This window comes from Planococcus citri, chromosome 1 (genome assembly GCF_950023065.1).
Source record: "Planococcus citri chromosome 1, ihPlaCitr1.1, whole genome shotgun sequence".
NCBI lineage: Eukaryota > Metazoa > Arthropoda > Insecta > Hemiptera > Pseudococcidae > Planococcus > Planococcus citri.
This window is the reverse complement of record NC_088677.1, coordinates 77,575,238-77,595,830: the sequence shown is the minus strand read 5'-3', so window position 1 is coordinate 77,595,830 and position 20,593 is coordinate 77,575,238. Positions and strand designations below refer to the sequence as shown.

The 20,593-nt window shown below is 35.2% G+C and overlaps 1 protein-coding gene and 1 long non-coding RNA gene across 4 annotated transcripts in view; one reads left to right on the top strand and one right to left on the bottom strand.

The window, feature by feature from the left end:
• The window catches only part of LOC135834789 (voltage-dependent T-type calcium channel subunit alpha-1H-like), a 472,203-nt gene that overhangs the window by 342,584 nt on the left and 109,026 nt on the right, over nucleotides 1-20,593 (top strand). For all 3 annotated transcript variants that reach the window (XM_065348765.1, XM_065348758.1, XM_065348773.1), the window contains exons 3-4: nucleotides 14,241-14,352; nucleotides 18,287-18,420. In XM_065348765.1, the coding sequence (XP_065204837.1) occupies nucleotides 14,241-14,352; nucleotides 18,287-18,420 (246 nt within the window). The remainder of the gene's footprint in view (nucleotides 1-14,240; nucleotides 14,353-18,286; nucleotides 18,421-20,593) is intronic.
• Nucleotides 1-20,593, bottom strand: part of LOC135834927 (uncharacterized) — a 191,803-nt gene that overhangs the window by 77,037 nt on the left and 94,173 nt on the right. The window lies entirely within an intron of this gene.

Here is a 20,593-nt window from a genome sequence, read left to right as displayed (position 1 = left end):
CCCCCCTCCAACACATCGCTTTGTCACGCCTCTGTTAGTGTGGAAGTGTGGATTAATGTTTCTTGGCCATTTTTTTCTTTAGGTACCTACATTAAAAGCTGTTTTAGTCACTTCTTTGGTTACTTTTTCCAGCTTCTTTGGTTACTAAAGTGACCTTTTTTAAGAAAAATTTGACTACTCTTCGATTTTTATTTCCATTCTAGAATGAACATTGAACGTAAACACCAGATGTGGAAGGAGGGGAAGGAGGGAGCGGGGGTACAAGGTGATGAATTTTTAAAAAACTGGACCAAGATTCTGACATCTTTGTATTTTAAGTTTGATCTCATCTTCCACCTAAAACAAATATTACACCCCATTATCAAGTCTCCTCCTTTCTCCCATTCAACAGCATTCTCCTTATTAAAAATTATTTCCGAGCTCAATTAAATCCAAGTAATGTGTATCTTCCTTCTCACGATAAGATGAGAGTTGGCTGAGTGAGCTGGAAATAATTACAGTTAGGCAGGATCAAGATGCAGTTTTCTTGATAATTTATGTTTCTCTTCCATTGAAGCACACATTCTATGCTAATCGAGGTACCACAGTACAATCTATTCAAAGATGTATAAAATTTTCTAATAGAGCATACGTATCACGTATTTCGAGCTTATTGCAAATGTAAAAGAAATCATAATACTTTTTTTTTTTTGGATGTTTATAATCACAAGATTATTACACCCGTAGGGGGGAGGGGTTAGATTTGGTTTGTGAGGTTGATGTTTTTTATTAGGGAGATGAATTTTTGTATTTCACAGGGTTCGTCAGGGATAGCAGGTGGGTTTTCTTTTATTTGTAGTGTAAGTCTGTTTTGTTTTAGTTGGGGACAGTTGAAAAGTATGTGTTGAATGGATGCGGGTTCGTTTCTGCAAAATTGGCATGGGGGTTTTGGTTCTTTTTCGTATAAGTGGTTATGAGTAATTTTTGTGTGGCCTATTCTTAGTCTAGTAATAAGGATTTCTTCTTTTTTGTTCAGGTGGCCTAGATTTTTCCAGGGAAGGGTTGTTTTTTTTATGTTGGAAGAGTTTGTTTGAAGTTTGTTGTGACCAAAAGTTCTGCCAGTTGGTAAATGTGTTATGAGTGATCAGAGATTTAATATCATCGGGAGTGAGAGAGGCGAGAGGGGTGGGAGCAGTGACTGTTTTTGCTAATCTATCAACAGTTTCGTTTCCAGTGATACCTATGTGGCTGGGAACATACATGAAGCTAATTGAGTAATCATAATTTTGGAGGTTAAAAAGGGACTTATGTATGTCTTGGACTATGGGATGGTCAGAAAAATGTTTTGAATGAATAGCAGTGAACTTAGTGAGTCGCTTTGGATTAAGAATTTTTTATTTTCTGATTGAATGGAAATTATATCTATTAGGCAATGTTTTATGGCAGTGAGTTCTGCAGTAAAAATTGAGGCACAGTCGTGAATTTTGAAACTGAGAACTTTGTCATTTATTGAGTAAGCATAACCAGTATGAATGTTAGAAATTTTTGAACCATCTGTGAAGCATAAGTTATATTCTGTATAGTTTGATAACAGTTCTAAGTAATTACTCTTGATTGATGAAGGGGAGTGATCATGTTTTGGGTAGTTTCTTAAGTAGAATTCCATCTGTATAGGTTTGAGAGACCAAAGGGGATAAGATATTGGTTTATGGATAAGGTTTTGTACGTCAATTTGTAGGTTGTTCTGATAAATAATCTATAATCAAGGGTCGTCTGAGTAAGATAACTAATGACTCTTGATTATTGAATGGAGTGATGCTATCTAGCAACACTAAGTTCACAGCAATTGGGATTAGCACAGAGAGCTGATCACTTAGTGTTTTCCCTATCTCGTAATTGACAAATTAGCAGAAGCTGATTTACCAATACTTACCCCGGCTAGGTGCGCGAAATAGAGAATATCACAACTATTTATCATAAGAAAGTAAACGAGTAAATAACTACGCACTTATGTACTCGAACTTGTATTGTACACGAAAATAATAAGTTCACAATAACGGATTATCATAAACGAATAAGGTGCACCGGGGCAAGTCAGAATGATTTTTCGCAATTTCAACTTTGACCAGCTGTTACTCCCCTTCTAATGAACCAATATGGATCAAATTTATTATGTAGGTTCCCATAAGGGTTCTTAACCTATGGTAAAAATTTGAGCGTGATTGACACAGTAGCTTTCGCTCAGTGGAATAAAATATAAACTGTCCTGATTTACCCCAATTGGGGGAAGTCAGAACAGGCTAAACTTTGCAGAGGCGTAGATCACAAACCAAGCGTCCTAGAAAAATTGCATTGAAACAAAATTGTAGAGAATTTAATTCTCTTTGAGATCACTCTCATCAGATTTTCACTAGGACGCACGGTTCGTCCGCTATATGCGAAAAACTAAGAAATAGAAAGTCTGTATTTTAGACCAAATTCAAAATAAGTTCAAAACAACAACAAAATACAATTGAACCAAAGACATCTAAAATGAAACTGAATTGCAAAAATTTTCATGCTGTGATGAAGTAGGGGTAGTACCCTCAAGTCACCTTTAGTGGCACTTCGCCAGATATAAACCTCTAGGCGCTAGATCAAGTTTTCTAACTTACCCCGAATTCCAACTTCCCCCGGTGCACCTTATAAAAAACTTAACACAAATAATAAACTTAATCGAACTAATAGTATAAAATACTATATAAAACCTTTAACCGAGGGCCTGAGCTCTCCTGTATTTTAGGGTACTTTTAACTTGTCAATTCGCGACTCGTGTCGTTTAAGAACTGCGACGAGTTTAGGTAGCTAATTTGGCTAGCCAGCCAAATTAGCACCTTGACCACGCCTATTGTTACCAGATTGGTAAAGGGTTGACATACGAGTATGCTTTATTGACGAATATTGGTAGTGGCTTTAAGGCATATACTTCCTACTCTAACAGTTCATATTTTTGATAAATTCTGGGATTGGACCTGAAGTATGGTGGAAATTGCTGAGAGCTGTAGACCTTGAGTGATTTTTGAAGAGGGTGAGATGGATTATTTGCAACAGTTGTTAAGAATTTGTTTGTCATGAGAATTTTCCTAAAATCAGGAGGAAGCTCTGCAGCTTCACAATAAATGCTATCAATTGGAGACGAATAGAGAGCACCTATGCAAATGCGCAAGGAAGAATTTTGAACAGTTTTGAGAATGTTATTAGTTTTATTTGAGAGGGTAAACAAATGACAACGTATTATATGGGATGAATGTACCAAATGCGATGAAATTCATGCCTTTCATTACACGATTCTGTGCGCTGGCACATCGCAGGCAACCTTTGATAATTGCGAACACGGTGCACGGTGCAGTTTCATCTAAAACCACATCGACATCACCTATGCAGGTAAATTGAACGAGTACCGTACACTACGTCGAGTCGGCGACATTACAAATAATACCTACCCGAGTTAGGTATGTACGTATTTGCGGTACACGAAATGAAATCCGTAGCAAAGAGCGAAAGAAAATACAGAAGGGAAGTGCGGACGCGCATGCAACAGCTGGTCTTTAAACATTATTTGGAATTCGTTGCGCGGTGTTTTTCGCAGCGCGCTCGGCGCTCTTCTATAATATGCCAAAGGTTTCCTATTAAATCCGCTCAATTTCCAGTAACATCTTGTAAAATGGTTACTTTTAAAATTACTCTCGCCCGCACCATCCAGCGCCAGCGCCAGCCAAGCCAGTCGTGTACTCGTATACCGACGTATAGAACGACGCCTATTCTCTTCGTATTGTAGCTCCCGGTGCGCCAGCTCATTATAAAATGTCATCGTCCAGAGCTAGTATAAAAGGTATATACGAATACGATTCGCCTATTACTACAAAATCCGCCAGGTCAGCGATGTTACGAATCACTGAGCCGCTATGGTTTTTTTTCTCTCTACTTTCTCTTCGGTACAATTTTCTTCCATTGAATTTCATTTCGTTCTCGATGGGTTCGTGTTTTTTAGTAAATTTCATCTGTACGCCGCCACCACCACCGGAACTCTTCGTGTATCCGAACAATGGGGGAGAAAGAAAAAAAACGCCAGGCTCTTATTAAATTATCGTATAAAATTTAAATATTTTCTTATTCTTATTTTCGCTTATTCGGCCAAACAAAACAATGTTTATATTTTTTCTAACATTCTAACCAGAGAAACTTTTTTTTCTCTCGATTCGTCGTATATTCAAAGCACATTTTCAAATCCATAGCGTACATCAGTCTCGTATTCTTAAGAGAATTTTTTCTTTATTTCTTTCTGTGTAAATAAATTATAATGTAATGTAAACCAACAACAAGAACAACAATTTTCTATTCGGCGTGGTATTCTCGCTTCTTTTTCGCCTCACCGAAATGAAAAGTGTAATTTGGACGAAATTTTCGTGTCTAAAGAGAGAATTTTCAAGGCTGGTATTTATATGGAATGCATTTGAAATATATACAAGTTATTTGTTTTATTCGAGTATCACTTTTAAGTCTGCGTTTGCATTGTGGTTGATGTGTTCATGTGATTGTTTGCGTTTTACTCGTAATTTCTTCTCTGTTTTCTTAGGTTTGATGGAGAATGTCTGCGTGTTGTTTTTGTACCGGGTTTCAAGGTTTTGTCGAAGTTTTTTCGAAACAGTGGAGGGAAAGAGGGGAGGGAGGGATGCAAAGGTAGAGAATTATGTGAAAATGGCTGCGTAAAACTTCGAATCTGCTCATTAAATCAAAAATATCTGAAATCGCTTGTATAAGTATAAGAAAAATATCTCAATGAAAGATTGAAAAAAAAATAGTGTACCTCAATAATTTTTTACTTAATTTTGAGAGAGCGAAGTGAAAATAAAAATTCTGCAAAATTAATGACCTACATAATACTTATGAATCAGAATATAATGGATTTTAAAATTCCACCAATGAAATGAAGAAATTTTAATGCATCACTCGTACGTACATATTTTTCAAAAATTTCATTTTTCGAGTCCCTTTTTCCTTTTTTTTCCTGCTGAATCTGATTTTCATTCATGAAAATAATACCAAAATAAATTCAAGGGTTCATAATATGCCTTCACTTTTGTGTTTCGGAACCAAATTTTAATTTCAGGATCAAGACAAAGAGCTCAACTTTGAATTTTGGAAATTTTCATCAATTATTTTTGAAACCACTCTCAATCACCTTCAAAACACCATAAAGATCAATTCGAAGCAGTTCTGAGTCATCGAAATTCAAAGTTGGGCGTTATGAGGAAAAATTTTCACTTCAACCCTCTCCCCCCAAATTCCAATGCCTCCAAGAGAGGTTTGCGAATCAAAAATATCCATCTTTTTTTCTAATGTGAGAGACCTACAAAAAATTTTTGAGAAAAATCTGAAGTCTTAAACCTGAAATCGAGCTAATTTGACTGATTTTAACACCAACTCATACTGATTCTTCAAATTTTGAGACATTTCAGATCCTTCTTGTTTCCTCACAATTCACATTGGGTCCCAAAAGTTATTTTTTTAGTCGAAGAAATCATCAAATCAGGCGAACTTTCCCCGTTATTGAAAGTTTTGGTGTCAAATTAGTCGAGGGGCCCGCATGAGGATCTATTGCACCCTCCCCCCAGATCCTCTGGGGTAACTTCTTTCTTAAAGGGATAGTCCTAAGAAACATTTCTAGCCGTTGTCCTAAAAAAGAAAGTAGTCCTACTTACCAAATGGCGGCCATTTTGATTAACAGGTCAGCTGAAATCACAGATTTTGCGTTCCAACATAGGACTTGCACGAATTTTTTAAACCGCACAAAGTTAGATCGAGAAAGCAGGCAAAATTCATCACCTGTCAAAGTTTCAAGTGCTAAAGTGCCTTTTTCGATTTTTGGTGAATTTTTGAAAATCAAATTTAGGCCAAAAATGAGGGAATAAATCAAAATTTTACCGAATTGACCTAGAAAGCAGAAATTTGGGATATAACCTATTTTTGACCTGCCAAATCGATTGGAAACTATTTCAGACCGTTTAGAGTAGTACTGGAGGCTGTTAGAAGATTTTTGAAACTTGAAATTCTCACGAAATGTCATCAAATGAAGTTGGAAAGACGAAATTCATTCTGCAAACTAATTTCAATACGCTACGAAGTCGACTGCATGTGGATTTCAAGTCGTTTTGGAGTCCCCAGCGACTTTTTGAAAATTACTGGAGCCTCCAGCAGATTTCTGAAACTTGAAATTTTCACAAAATTTCATCAAATGGAGATGAAAAACGGAAATTTACTGAAATTTCAAGTTTCAAAAATTTTCTGGAGACTCCAGGCATTTTCAAAAAGTCGCTGGAGGCTCCAAAAAACTTGAACCCACCGCAAGTCATCTATTCAAATTGAAAATCTAATAATTGAATTGAAATGAGATTTTAACTATTTCAGCAAAAAGTAAGACTTTTTGGCAATTACAGGTGGGTTCAAGTCACTTTGGAGCCTCCAGCGACCTTTTGAAAATTCCTGGAGTCTCTAGCAGATTTTTGAAACTTCATAAAAAAAATTTGCTCAATAAAATGAGAATTCTTTCAAGTAAAATTGCAGTTGAAATTGTTTTCCGTATGAGTCGTTAATTTTTTTGGCTTCAGAATTTCTAAAATTTGAATGATACAACCTACATATTTTTTAAAAAATCAAAACCAAAAATTTAAATTTTAAGATGAAATACAAACAGAACCGAGAGAACAGAGGGTAGAATTTTTCAAAAAAATTCAATTCAATAAAAAACAATATTTTTTTAAACGAGAAGCCAATTTTTATGTCCTTGTTATGTATGCAAAAAAAATTGACCCTCATCTCCTTCCGCTGATTTTTAATGTTTAAAAGATGCGGAAAATTGAAAATATTGCTCTTGAAAACCTAAAATGTCGATGATAATTATTTTTCTGAAAGCTGAGATACCCTGCAGCTTTAAAATCAGCATATTCTGGCACTTCATAAAATTGACACAATTCAACTAATTATTATGTCTATATTTAATTTCGATCTTCTTATGTTTTGGTGTAAGTCATCCCTTCCACTTACACAACCAGTCATCAAGTTTGAATAAATCTACGGACGAAACACTCGTTGAAAAAAACCTCGCAACGAAACCCTCATAAATAATAAATCAGTCCGCGAAACAATTAAACGCGATGAAAATCAGTAAGTAAAATCACAATGCAAATCACGACGACGCCGACGTCGGTGTATTTCATATTTCCCAACGGGACACAGCACTCGAGTACCTGCCTAAAAAGTACATATACATTATACCTACTCAACTTACGCGAGTAAATTAAATGTTTAGATATTTTTCAAATATTCGCCTCGTCGTCGTCATCATCGTCGTCTTCGCACACTTAGTTTTCGTTTCCTTATTGTTCCTTTTTTTTTCGCGAGCGCCCTTCAACCGATAAATAAATTTCATTTATGTTATTCTTTTTTTTTTTTTTTAACGAGATTCGAAATTTTCGAAACTGAAAAATAACACAGTAGACAAAAGGACTTCATTTTTCAAATTAATTAACGGCAAGGTAGCCAAATAGAATAGAAACTCAGAGGAGAATATTTTTATCTTTTTAATTAATGGTGGTAGACCGGTAACGTTAAAAATTGTAATTAAGAAGGCGTTATTAGCACAAAAAAAGCTCGGGTAAGAAACAAACCCGTTTTTCATTATTTAAAAATGAAGCCGCGCGGGCGCGCCGACTTCCAGTTTCGTCGTCCTGGTTTTCACGCTACTACCTACAATATATTTTTTCCCCCGTCATCGTGCTCATTTTTATCCTTCGTCCTTGCTCTTCTTTAGCTCTCAGTAATTATTCCAGCTTTTTTTCCGGTCCGAAACGCATACAAAAGCTGGGAATGAAATGCGTTTCGTTTTTTTTTTTTTACCCTATTCGCGTATCTCTCCCGCGCTCTTTTTTGTACTCTCAGAAAAGCGGAAAAAACAAAACTCGCGCTTGGTTACTCGTACAAAAAAAATATGCCAATTACGAATGTTTTGGTTGCCTGGTTGACAATGAATTTAAAATGCGTAAAATTTCAACGCGTCCTCTCGTCTACGAGAGCTTATACGAGTATATAAATGTATTTTTATAGTAGTATATACTACGCTATGGAAATTTTTCGAAAAAAAATTTAAATCATGTGTGCTGCATTTTAGCCTATGTGGCCTACGTTTACCTTCTGCATCACGTAGTAATTTTTTATTCGGTTTTATACGCTCCTTTCACGTCTCTGTGTCTATTTCTTATTTAACGCGTTAAATCCGACAAGCTAATTAAATTCTTTTCTATTTTAGTCATGCCACTTGTCCGATTTTTTTGCTATATTATTTCGGGATAAGTGAACAAAATTATGTGTACTTCAAACAGATTTTACAACGTCACTTTATATGTAATTGAACTTTGCTCAAAACGCGTTTTGTCCATTTTTATTGAAATTTTTTTCAGCAGTATTTAGTGGATGAAATGTATACCTACACTCCTACATCATAAATCCATCCAAATAAAGTGCTAAACTCACCTAAAAAGCCAATTTACCCGTTTAAAGGGAAACTGTTTTTCCTGCGGGGGGGGGGGAGAAGGAAGAGGGTCAGTTTCTCTTTTTGCTTTTCCAAAATTCAAAACAAAATTTTTTTAATTTTCGTTTCAGTGTTAAAATTTTTTGGTACCAATTTAGTTTTCATTTTCATTTTTAGTTTCTATTGGTTTTCACTTTCTCAGTTTTCTAAAATTTCGTTTTCAACTCAATTTTTGGATTTATTTTTCCTGCATGTTTTCATTTCTTTTTCTCCAGTCATCAATCCCTGATAAAAATGAGACTATTCTGGACATATAGCTTCAGTGGTGCATGGTGAAAGACTCTACCTACAAAAAGTGAAAAATTATGAGAATATTTTTCTCTTTTTTCTGAACAAATGAATAATAATAAATTATATAGCATATTTTCATAGAAAATTGAAACTAGATGAACAAATGGAGGCGGGGAAGGAGGAGGGGTGAGGCTTGAGCCAACTTCACAAAAAATTTCAAAGACGATTCACCCCATTTTAAACATTATTTTTCCATTTTTTTGGGCATCCTCAACTCACAGCCATCGTTTACCAACGTTGCCTTATTTCCCAAAACTCCATTTTTCATCACGCATTTTTCGTCAACGAACGTCTAAAGGCTCAAAACAACAATTAGCAATTCATGGAGTTCTATTCAAGTAATAATAATAAAAATAATAGAATTGTAATGTATTCTCTTTTTTCGTCAGATGAAGGATTAAAAAAATATAAAATTATAGCAAACATGAATCAAGAGAAATATTTTTCTCTAGAAACACAGTCAGTGAAAATGTGTTCGAATTGCTAATTTTCCATAAAATTATCAATCACAACCGTATTTAATTTTCAACTCACAAAATTCTCTGATTGTGGAGTGACATTTTCAAAATATGTTGACAGTTTCAGAAAAATGCTCAGAAAATGGACACTAGGGTGGATTTTTTTCTTCTTTTTTTTTCAAAACTTGATGGAACTTTGCAAAAAATTAGGGTCAAATGACTTCGGACGTAGGAAAAATTTCATACTTTCAGGCCCTTGTTTAACTCCCTCCCCCCTCCTTCCCAAAAATTTGACAAATTTTCCGGGTAATTTTTTTCAGTTCAGGTGGTTACTGGTTTTCGTCGTCGTCGTCGTTTCCTTGTAAGCGGTAGGCCGGTTGGCCTGTCTGCTACGGTGTGGAACCTGTTGAGGATGAGCCTGAGGTATCAGTGAGTTTCCTCCTTGGTCTCCCTCTGCTTCTCTTCCCCGTTGGTGTATATTGGAGGACCTGTTTTGGTGATCTTGTTTTCTCCATCCTCTTGACATGATTTCTCCAATCTTTCCTATACTGTTTTATCTTCTTCATGACTGGCTTCACTCCGAGATCTGCTGTTATTTTCTCAGATGGGACTCTGTCTCTGAGAGTCACCCCTGCCGTTCTCCTCATGAACTTCATCTCCGCTGCCGTTATTCTTCTTTTATCAGATTTCTTCAGTGCCCATACCTCGCTTCCATAGGTCACCATTGGTATTGCTAGGGTATTGTACACCTTCAATCTTGTTTCTTTTCGCACATTACTGCTTCTCAGGGTCCTATTTATCAGTCCTGTGACTCTCAGTAACTTTGCAATCTTTCCACCAACATCTACTTCTCCCTGGTATGATATCGTGTTTCCCAGGTATTTGAAATTATTGACCTGTTCAATGATTTTTCCATTAATTACAATCTTGCTTCTTACTGGTTCCTTTCCTTTGAAGGCCATTGTTTTTGTTTTCTCTGAAGATATTCTCATATCATATTTTTCTGATGTCTTTTGTTAGATTGTACATTGATCTCTGTAGGTCATCCGCTAGTACTGCTTGATTTCCTGCCTTCTGTCTGTTTTGATTTCTTTTGGCTTCATTTTCTGCCATTCTTTTACCATATGATCCATGTACATGTTGAATAAAACACATGACAGTGGGCATCCTTGGCGAACTCCTCTGTTTATTTCTGCTTGTTCTGAGAGTTTATTTCCAATTTGTACTCTTATTCTGGTGTTCTTATATATGCTGTTGATTACCTTTCGCATTTTGTATGTTATTTCTTCATCTTTTAGGACTTCGAACAGTTTTTTTCAATTCACCCTATCATATGCTTTTTCCAGGTCTATAAAGCACATGTGTGTTTCTAGGTTGTATTCGATCCTTTTTTCCGCATGCTCTGCCAGTCGTTTTGCCAGTATTTTCGCATATATCTTGTAGCAGGTGTTGAGTAGACTTATTCCTCGGTAGTTTTTCAGGTTTGACATATCGTCTTTCTTGAATAGTGGTATTACAATTGCTGTTTTGAATTCTTCAGGTACCTTTTCTTCTTGGTACATCTTATTTAGGAATTCCAGCAGTCTTCTTTTAAATTCACCACTTGCGTATTTGTACAATTCTGTTGGTATGCCATCTTCTCCTGGAGCTTTTGCATTTTTTGCTGTTTTCAAAGCTTCTTGTAGCTCTTTAAATGAAATTCTGTCTTCTGTTTCTCCAAATTCATCTTCTATTTTTGTATCGTGTGCATTTTCATCACTCCAGAGTTCTTCAAAGTATTCCTTAGCATCATTTATTTTAATTTTTGGCAAACCCACTCTTTCGTTAAAATTTGTGTCAATTCTCCTCATTATCTTATACACCTTTGGCCGTAACTTGTTTGTGTCATGCTCCAGGAATGTGATGAAATTTTCCCAACTCTCTCTCTGTAATTTCCTAGACTTTCTCTTGACTTTTGCCGACTGTTTTCGATATCTTCACCATCAACCTCACTTTTTATGCTCATGAATTTTCTAAATGCCTGTCTTTTCTTGGTTTACTGATTTTAATGCTTATATGTATTTAGTACTTGCATACAGGGCCGTCGAGAGGGGGGGGGCAAACTTAAGGGCCCGGCAAAATAAGGACCTATGATGAAATCAAACAGTATTTTTACTTTGGCCTCGTTTCGCTCGGGCTTGTTCCTTTTCCTTTTTAAGATCGAGATCAAAATTTCTAGGAAAAAAACACGACTTAAAGGCAAAAAGTGAACTCCTCACAAAAAAATAGTTTTTATGCCTCTCGAAATATAAATTAATCAACCTCCTACAAATAAAGTCATAAAAACACCTCGCATTAAAAAAAAACTCGTTTTTAGACATTTCGAAACAAAAATTTTCAAAAGTTCTCGCCCTCGCTTTGCCCGGGATTTGAAACCTCCAAAAATAAAAATAAAATTGAATAAAAATTTTCATAAGACATACATATAAATAATATTATATCAATTGGCAAAATAGATATATTTTTCTCCTACATCAGTGAACAAATTTTCAGTCGACCCTTTCCCCCTCTCAAAAACTACAATATAGGTTCTGCTTTAGAAATGGGGCCCAACACATTGGCTCTCGACGGCCCTGCTTGCATATCATTGCTTTTGGAGCATCAGAATAGCTCGAAGTTCACTGTTGTCAAATTCAGAAGTTCCCAAAATATTTGTAGATACAACTGTTCCTCAAGTCTTACCTATCATTTTTTTTTATTTCTTCAAAATATCATGATTTTGCAATTATCTTCTCAAGATCGTAAAATGGGCGAAAAAATTTATGTTTTTTCCAACAAATGAAAAATTTTGAGCTCTCACCCGAGGGAGGGCGGAGGGAGGGAGGTTGGAGGGTGTCTAAACATGAAGCAGACAATTGGGAAAATTTTCTGTTCAAGTCGTTTACCCGGTCATGGATTTTTCAAGAAGAAAATTTTTCATACATTGAGTTCTTTCGAGAAGAGCAAGATAAACATAATTCTACAAAATTTTAATTTTTTTCGACATCTTGTAGAGGTCATTTGACCATATTTTTTTGTCAAGTACCATCAAATTTTGAAAAAAAAAATTGAAAACCTACCCACCTAATGAACACTTTGTTTGAGAATCTAATGAGAAAGTTAAAATTTCACTCATAAATCATATAAAATGTCAAAAATGTTGGATTCTGAAACCCCTGAAAAAACCACACAATTTCACACAACAATTTCGATCTTATGACGAAATTTTTCGTTCATTTCAAACATAATACATCGCTTTGACCATATTATTTCCATTGCACATCCAAATCTCGTATACACGCCCGATTAGATATTAATTAACTCTACGTTCAACATCGCCATCGCCATCGCCAATCATACTCGTCAGCACGAAATTTCAATAAACTCGCGTTAAAAACTAATAAAAATCCAAATTAGCGAAAAACGCACTTCGCTCTCATCCCCCCGCCTTGGGATACAGAGCTGCGGAAACTGAGCAAAAAATTAATTAATTTACCCCGTTCGCGTCTCGGTATCTTTGCCACAAAGCCAACCACCACCGAGTCGAGCTTTCATCGAGATGAGGAGAAACTCGCACAGGAGAAAATTTCGTTTCAGAGACGTCAACTGGCGCAATTTGACCGTAAATTGGGATTCACGATACTCGTATTCGTGCGTGTGCACGTAAAATATCCGCTCACACGAGCACACTTTTCCACTCAATAATGCCTTAACTCCTCCATCGCCAACTCCATCGCCAGCAGCAGCAAACGAGCGCGTCGAGCGTTTGAATAGTCTCTCTCTAACGAAAATGATGCATCGCTTTCGGGTTGTTAACGTATACCCCGTTATCATCTGTCATTTCGATGTTATTATTGAAAAGTCGGCATTTTACGAGTAACTCAGCTATCTCTCCAGCCTCTTCGTCTCTTCGTCTCGTTTCTTCACCGAACACCAAACATTTCCACGCCATGAATTCCGAACATTGTTTGAGATTTCCATCGTGAATAATACTCTCCTTTCTCTCGCTATGTGTACTAGTTTTACTTACCAGTCTCGAGAAGCCTTAACAGAGAGGCGAATATTTCTCCCGCATGCTCTCTCGTCCTTCATGTTGTCGACCAACTATTTCACAATTTGCCGTCGTCTTCGTCGTCCTTGTCGTTCTTGTCGCGCGATATATACTCAGCTATTCTGTTTTCAGCCTCATTCTTCTATCATTAAGTACATAGTAAAAAACATACTCGTACCTCACACAATCGTATAATATACAGTACTCGTGAAAATTCTCTAACTTCATCGCTATCGCTCGCCCATATTGTCTGATTTTAAAGGTGAATTATTATCGTATCATTTTGAAAATCTTCACCTACCATTACCTTTCTCTATTGGAAAAACACTCAACAGCCGAACACAGCAAATCAACCGAAATGTGTACGCGTAGAAATATTTTCCATTTTCCTCTTCTTGGTCGTCGCCAACAACAACGCTACCAACAGTTAAACTCGACGAATGTGAAAACGATTCGCATTTAACCCTTTTTTTTTTTACTTACCATTCTTTTTATTCTTTTCCAGTGTTATTTCTTTTTCACTGCATCATTAATGTTTTCACATAATTTTCAAAAGGCGACTCTTTTCTCCCTCTCTGATGGTTGTTTTTTTCCTTCCTTGTTTCTATCGTATTTTATTCGCGCAATGCGATTCATTTACGTGTATATTTTTTTTATAATACTTGCGTAAACGTGAAATATTTTTATACGTGCATATTTTAGCGTTATACATAGATACGTACATATTTTTATGGTATTTAGTAGAAGTAGAAGTACAGTACCATACATTCAAATGAGTCTATATATGCTCTTTTCCTTAACTGCATATTTTATATACGTGGTTCGAACGAGTTAGCATGCTGGTGATATTATTAAATTGCATAACGCTGGGAATGTATCAGCCTTGCGTGGACGATAAATGCATTACGAACAGATGCAAAATTCTTCAGGTACGTATACCTTGAGTACTTATTTTAAATATAAGCTGATTTTATCAAGCAGATCTATTCCACATCAACTCGAATCTAAAATCAAGTCAAATCCAGACCAATAAGTTCATCTTAGAAAACCTTAATTTTTGTTGATATTGATCATGTGTGAGGAGCCCTCGTGGAAGAGAATGGATTCAAAAGGAGCAATCAAAAAACTAAATGGATCTTCGAATTTAGCGGTCTAGAATTAATAGGATTGGACATGCCACATCGTATTTTCATAATTTTTTGAAATTAAGAAAACTTCATAAGCATTACATAAGAGGTTCAATTCAAAAACAGGGGCTCTACTAAAATCCAGAAAGTTAAATTCATGCTTTTTTCATGTCACATCTACCCATAGTTATTCCCCCCCCCCCCAAAAAAAAATCAAGTCTTCAAGGTGTTCTCAGGTTTTTTAAAATATTCTAATAGGAGATTATTTTGATATTTGTCTACATAAAGGTACAGAAGATTTCAAGATCACCCTCTTCTCTTCACCCCTCTCTACCCATTTCATCATTTTAATCGAAAGAACGAGAGAATTGTCGAAAAAATGTCACGCAATCTCTCACAAGGTTAGTATACAGTTCATTGAAATCCAAAGTCGAGACTTCTTTTTGTGAGTTTTGGACTACTTTTTTGAAATAAAAAAAAAAATCGATGCAATGACCTGCAAAATTTTCATTTCTTTCCTTACTCAAGATTTTGTAAAACTATCTCGTTGTTTTTGAAAATCAATTTTCAGAAAATTTGCAAAAAAGCCAAGAGGCCCAAGCCAAGGAAAGACAAAAGAAAATTTGTGATTTTTAAAAGAAAATTACTGCATTTTTTTGAACCTTTATGGCAAAAAATTTGAGAAAACCAGGTAGAAAATTCGCAATTTTGGGTGAATTGCACATGTTTTTTACAATCTTTTAGCAACCAACTGTTGAATTTGCAAAAAAAATATTGAATTTCAAAAGTTAGCTGTCAAAATAGGTAGTAAAAAAGATGCAAAACTCATTCAAAATCACGAATTTTCCCATAATTTTCTCTCATTTTTCAGAAAAAAATCAATTTTTAAAAAGGCATCGCCACAAACTGATTTTGATTCCATTCTCAGCGAATTTCCAAGTTTTGAAGTTACAAAATACGTGTGTACGTTTGTTCGAATTCAGCGACCTCGAATTGGTATTAATCGAGAAGTCACGCAATATTTTTAACATTTTCAGAAAAAATCAAAATGGGAGGGCTTGAGGGACAAAGAGATCGAATACAAAAAATGAGAGTAATCACAGCTTACTACCTACCCAACTATTTTGCAACACAATCTTCGGAATGGGGAGGGCTTGAAGGGGCAGCAAAGGATCAAATCCAAAAAAAAAGTGGATATTTATTATTCAAACTCCGCATCTTGATCAAGTTTTAAGCCCCTGGAAGAGAGGAAGAGGACTGAAAGGGGGTCCAAGTAAAAAACAAATAGGTATTTGAACTAGGTAGGCCACCTCAAATTACAAATAAACGACATTACACATTATTTTCATGATTTTTGACGTGTTTTTTTTTTTTGTGAAAATGGAAGAGCTTAATTCAAATGGAAGAAGTTTCTTTTCTTGGCCGACCTATTGAAGGAAACTGAGGGCTCAACTTCAAAGAATGAAAGAAAATAAGAGCTCAGAACCTTCCAAAATCCAACAAACAAAGGGTCGCCACAAATAGGTTGGATTGTTTTTCAATTTTTTTCAAATTTTGATTGAGTCTAGCAAAAAATTATGGCCAAATAACCTCAATAAAACATACGAAAAATTGACTATTTTTTGATCAACGTTTGACCCCTCCCTCCCCTCTCTTCTATTGATTGAGCTCAAAGTTTTGAAAAATTAGATATTTTTATGTGTCGAAAAAGACGATTTTTAAAGGTAAATGGATGCCCACTATCACGAGCATAGTAAAAGGAAAAAACGAATATTTTGAGAACTCCTGTATTTGGTAAAAATGAACTTTGAACTTTTATAATAGACGACCAGAGACCACCTGAACCAAAAAAAAAAAACAAAACAAAACAAATCCAAACAGAATTTAAACAATTGAAAATTTTTTAAATTTTGAAAACTTCGAGAGCTCAATTCTGGGGGAGGGGGGTCAAACGATGACCAAAAAATTAAAAATTTTTCTGCGTCTTTCTTAATTATAGGCCATGATTTTTTTCGAGGCTCGTTAGAAAAAACTAAAAATTATAGTGACAGGTCCTTTTTGAAGCATTGGTTTCTTAAACTAACTTTTAAAATGGAATCTTCGTGCCCCTGAGACCCAAAAGCTCCCCCTTTTTTTAAATGAAAAACAAAAACAAAATTTCGAGTGATATTATTTTTTGAATTTTGATTGAATGGTCGATGGATGGGAAGAGGAAAGTGGGTTCAGACAGATGGGATCGAAAAAATAAATGGATATTTGAATTCATCGAACTGAAATTATCAAAAAATCAATACTTATCTCGCACCATATCTCCATGATGATTCAACTTTTTTCTCAAATTGGGGGAAGCTCTAGTCATTATTAAATCAAAATTCAAAAAATCACATCACTCGAAGTTTTTTCTTCGCTTTTTATTTTTAAAAAAATTGAAGTTTTTGGTTTTCAGGGATATGAAGATTTGATTTATAAAATTATATTTCACAAAACAAAATGCTGAAAAAAGATCTTGCAATGATTTCTCAATTTTTTGAATTTATGTTGCTTTCAATTTTAGCATTCATCATGAAAATTTGAACTATCTCCTCGAAATTTCAATTTCAAGATTTTTAAATCTGAAATATCAGCTTTCGATCTCAAATCCACTCCCTTCAATGTACCGCAAACAGATAAGCTCCAAGTTCAACCAACCTCGAGATATGAGCTTTCAAAGATCGACAATTTTTCATTAAAACTTGTAAATATGTGATAATCAGGAAACTGACCACCCTTCCCCCACCACTGGCTCAATCTTCGGAGTGAATTCGTAATTAAAAATGAACCAGCTGCGTGAACATTCCGAATGATCCCATTTTTTCCGCGTAGTCAGAATTTTACCACGACAACGTCGTGGAAACGAACCGAGCGACGCGCTCGGCCTCAAGGTGTTGATAAAATTGCCTACCCAGTTTGCCGTAAATAATGCAATGGGAAAAAAATCCAAAACAAATCAGAGAAACGTTCTTCATTTTTGGTTTGAGTTCGAGTTGATGTGGAATAGGTCAGTAAGAAAACCTTGAAGAGGTGTTTGAGCTGAAAGTTGAAAGTATTTTTTTAGAACATTTTCCTCTCGATGCTGATGTTATTCGCGGAAAGTGGTAAAATTGCTGAATTGACAAGACGTTTTTCAACGTTGGATTAAACTTTTTTCCAATTATTTCTTCAATTCTCTATTCAAAAATTAATACAACAAAATTTGGTCACCATAAAAATTCTGCCAATTTGGTGTTTTTTCGGAGAGGAGGGGGGGGGGGGGAATTCAGTACGTTTTCAACACTTTTCAATTCTGAACATTCCATTCAAATAAATCTATTCGAATTCGAAAAAGCTCTCTTTGATATCATCATTTTTAAAGATACGATTTCAAATGATTTGATTTCGTTACCCTCCATTTTGAAAAAAAAATTAGAGCTCAAATTCACATCCCAAACACTAGTAAAAATACCTACCACTTCTTGCCTCGAAAACCTTCTTCTCACGATCTCCACACACCTCATCGCACCTCATAGATAAATTCATTTCCAAAAAAAAAAAACCACAGGAAAAAAACACGAGCTCACACACCTAGGAAAAAATAAACTATAATCACACACGGTTTAAACGCGAATCCGGAGAGAGAAAAATCGTAAAATATACCGTAATTTTTTTCCTTCCACTGTATCTCGTCGTCGTTGGAACTAATGAATTTACTAACCCGCAGATGTTCGACGATTTCATTTTCGCATTTTTCGCCCTCGAAATGACTGTTAAAATGATCGCTATGGGAGTTTATGGTAAAGGTACATATTTAGCGGATTCGTGGAATAGGCTGGATTTCTTCATAGTTTTAGCCGGGTAAGTACGATAGTATAATAAATACTTAATAGAACGCTTTCGCATATTTTCGCTCAGCTTTTTTTTTCCTGCTATCTCATTTTTTTCCCCTGTCTACTTCGCTCGCTACACATTATACGCAGTGTTGACGAACAATCATTAATTCATTTATGCGTCTTTTAACGAGCCTAGTTAATGCTTATCCCCTGCTTACACTTTCGTTTTAATTTTAATTTCATTTTAAAACGGTCTGTAACCTTGAAATACGAGCATAGCCAGAGCCACTCTCGATGTACGTAACCCACAATGCTTAATATTTTGATACATTTTGGTTCTCGTACTCGTACTATTGAAGGGAAGGGCATGGCAGGGTATGGGCAGTGCGATGGGTATTTCTTGCTGCAAGATGGGTCACGTTTATCCTTCGTAAAAGGTTCAAGGGCGTTTGCCATTCTCGCCTGCGAGTACCTGAAAAAGTTTAAATTTAAACAGACGCAGATTCCATTGGTTGAAAAATTGAGCTGAATTTTGAGCATTTCGGTGATATAAATTTTAAAACAATTGGTAATCGAATTTTTGCCCTTTTCTCAAAAAAAAAGAATTATGAAAATAAATTCGCAATATTCTGAAATCACAACTGAGCACTGAGAGTAGACACTAGATAGTTTGAATTGGAAAAATACGGATAAATAGCTCGATTTTTCGCTATTTTATGGTGGGGGGAGAGGGTGAAATTCTTCAGATGAATAATTTTTTGGTATTTTCCTAGTTTTACAATTTTTTTATATTTTTCAAGTCTTTCAAACATTGACCACCTTTAAAAAAATGGAAGAGGGAATTTATGTGACTCCCATTCATACTTGAGAAAAATGTCTTCCAATCCCTCAAGGTTGCTGGTTTTAAATTTTTTATGATAAAAAGCTCAGAAAATTTTAGCCACCCAACTGAATATTGAGTCGGGCTGAAAGCCCTTTAAGCTAAGTCAAGATGAAAACATTCATAAGAAAATGTTTCATCAATGCGTCAGAAATCTTCTAGATACTTATGTACTTTTAAAAAAATTCTCTCCTTGTCAAAGTTTGACAAATAAAGTAAAAAGTCGAAAAAATGAAGCTGAATAAAAGCAGGAAAAATTTGTGGGGTTTTTCTCTAAATACCTCTTTTTTCAAAACAAAAAAAACTTCCCCCTCCCCCGGTTCCCCAAGTAGGCTAGTCCCTACCTTTAGTAACAAAATGGGACGATTCATCAGAAGATTCTTTGACGTGTAATTCAATGTTTATTGCGAAAGATGAGAAAGAGGAAGGGCTAGAAATTTTTTTAACCTGCCTCATTATTCATACACTCAAATACTTTCAAAATGACTTTCACTTTTTCCAAATTTTTTAAATTTTCCCTCCACCTCTTTCAGCATTTATTTTATTTCTGTCCTTTTATTTCACACCCTTATGATGAGTAGATGGAAAATTCTAAATTGATGGAGATGGAAAATTTTAAATTTATGTCATTTTACTTCCCTGGTGAAGTACATACTGGAAGAAAAATTCTTGATTTTAAACGAATCGCGAATCGTTTTGAGCCCGATTTGTTTGGAAAAATAATGGACATTTTCACAATCATTCAAAAATTTATACTTGAGACACAAGAAGAGGAGGGAGGGTTTGAAATGTCCCAAAATTTGGAAAATCAGTGTTTATAAAAGACTTTGCGAAGCTTAAAAAAAGTGGGAAAACATTTTTGCTTATTTGAATCACCATCCTTAAGTCACTCAAGCCCCAAATTAAAGTACATAATTCTCCTAACTCATAAATCAAAGATTTCTAAATTGTACAAATTTCGGCAATTTTCAAAAATAATCGGAGGGCTCGTGCTCAATTTTATCCAAAGTACCTTTTTTCATTAAAAAGTTCAAAAAAATAACCAAAAAAGTCACAAGACACGAGCAAAACGTTTCAAAATAGAAAAAAAAAACAAAAAACAGACCGACATTTCATTCAAAAAATTAAAAAAAACAATCACTGGCAAAAGATATACTTTTTTCAAATTTTTTTCAAACAAAATGAAATCATTTTGTAACTTTTTGGCAATAAAACAAGACTTTTTGGAAATTTTCGACATAAAAGTGAAAACTCCTGGCAAAAAAAGCAAGACTTTGACAATTTTAGCAAATGATGCTTTTTTGGAAATTTTTGTCGA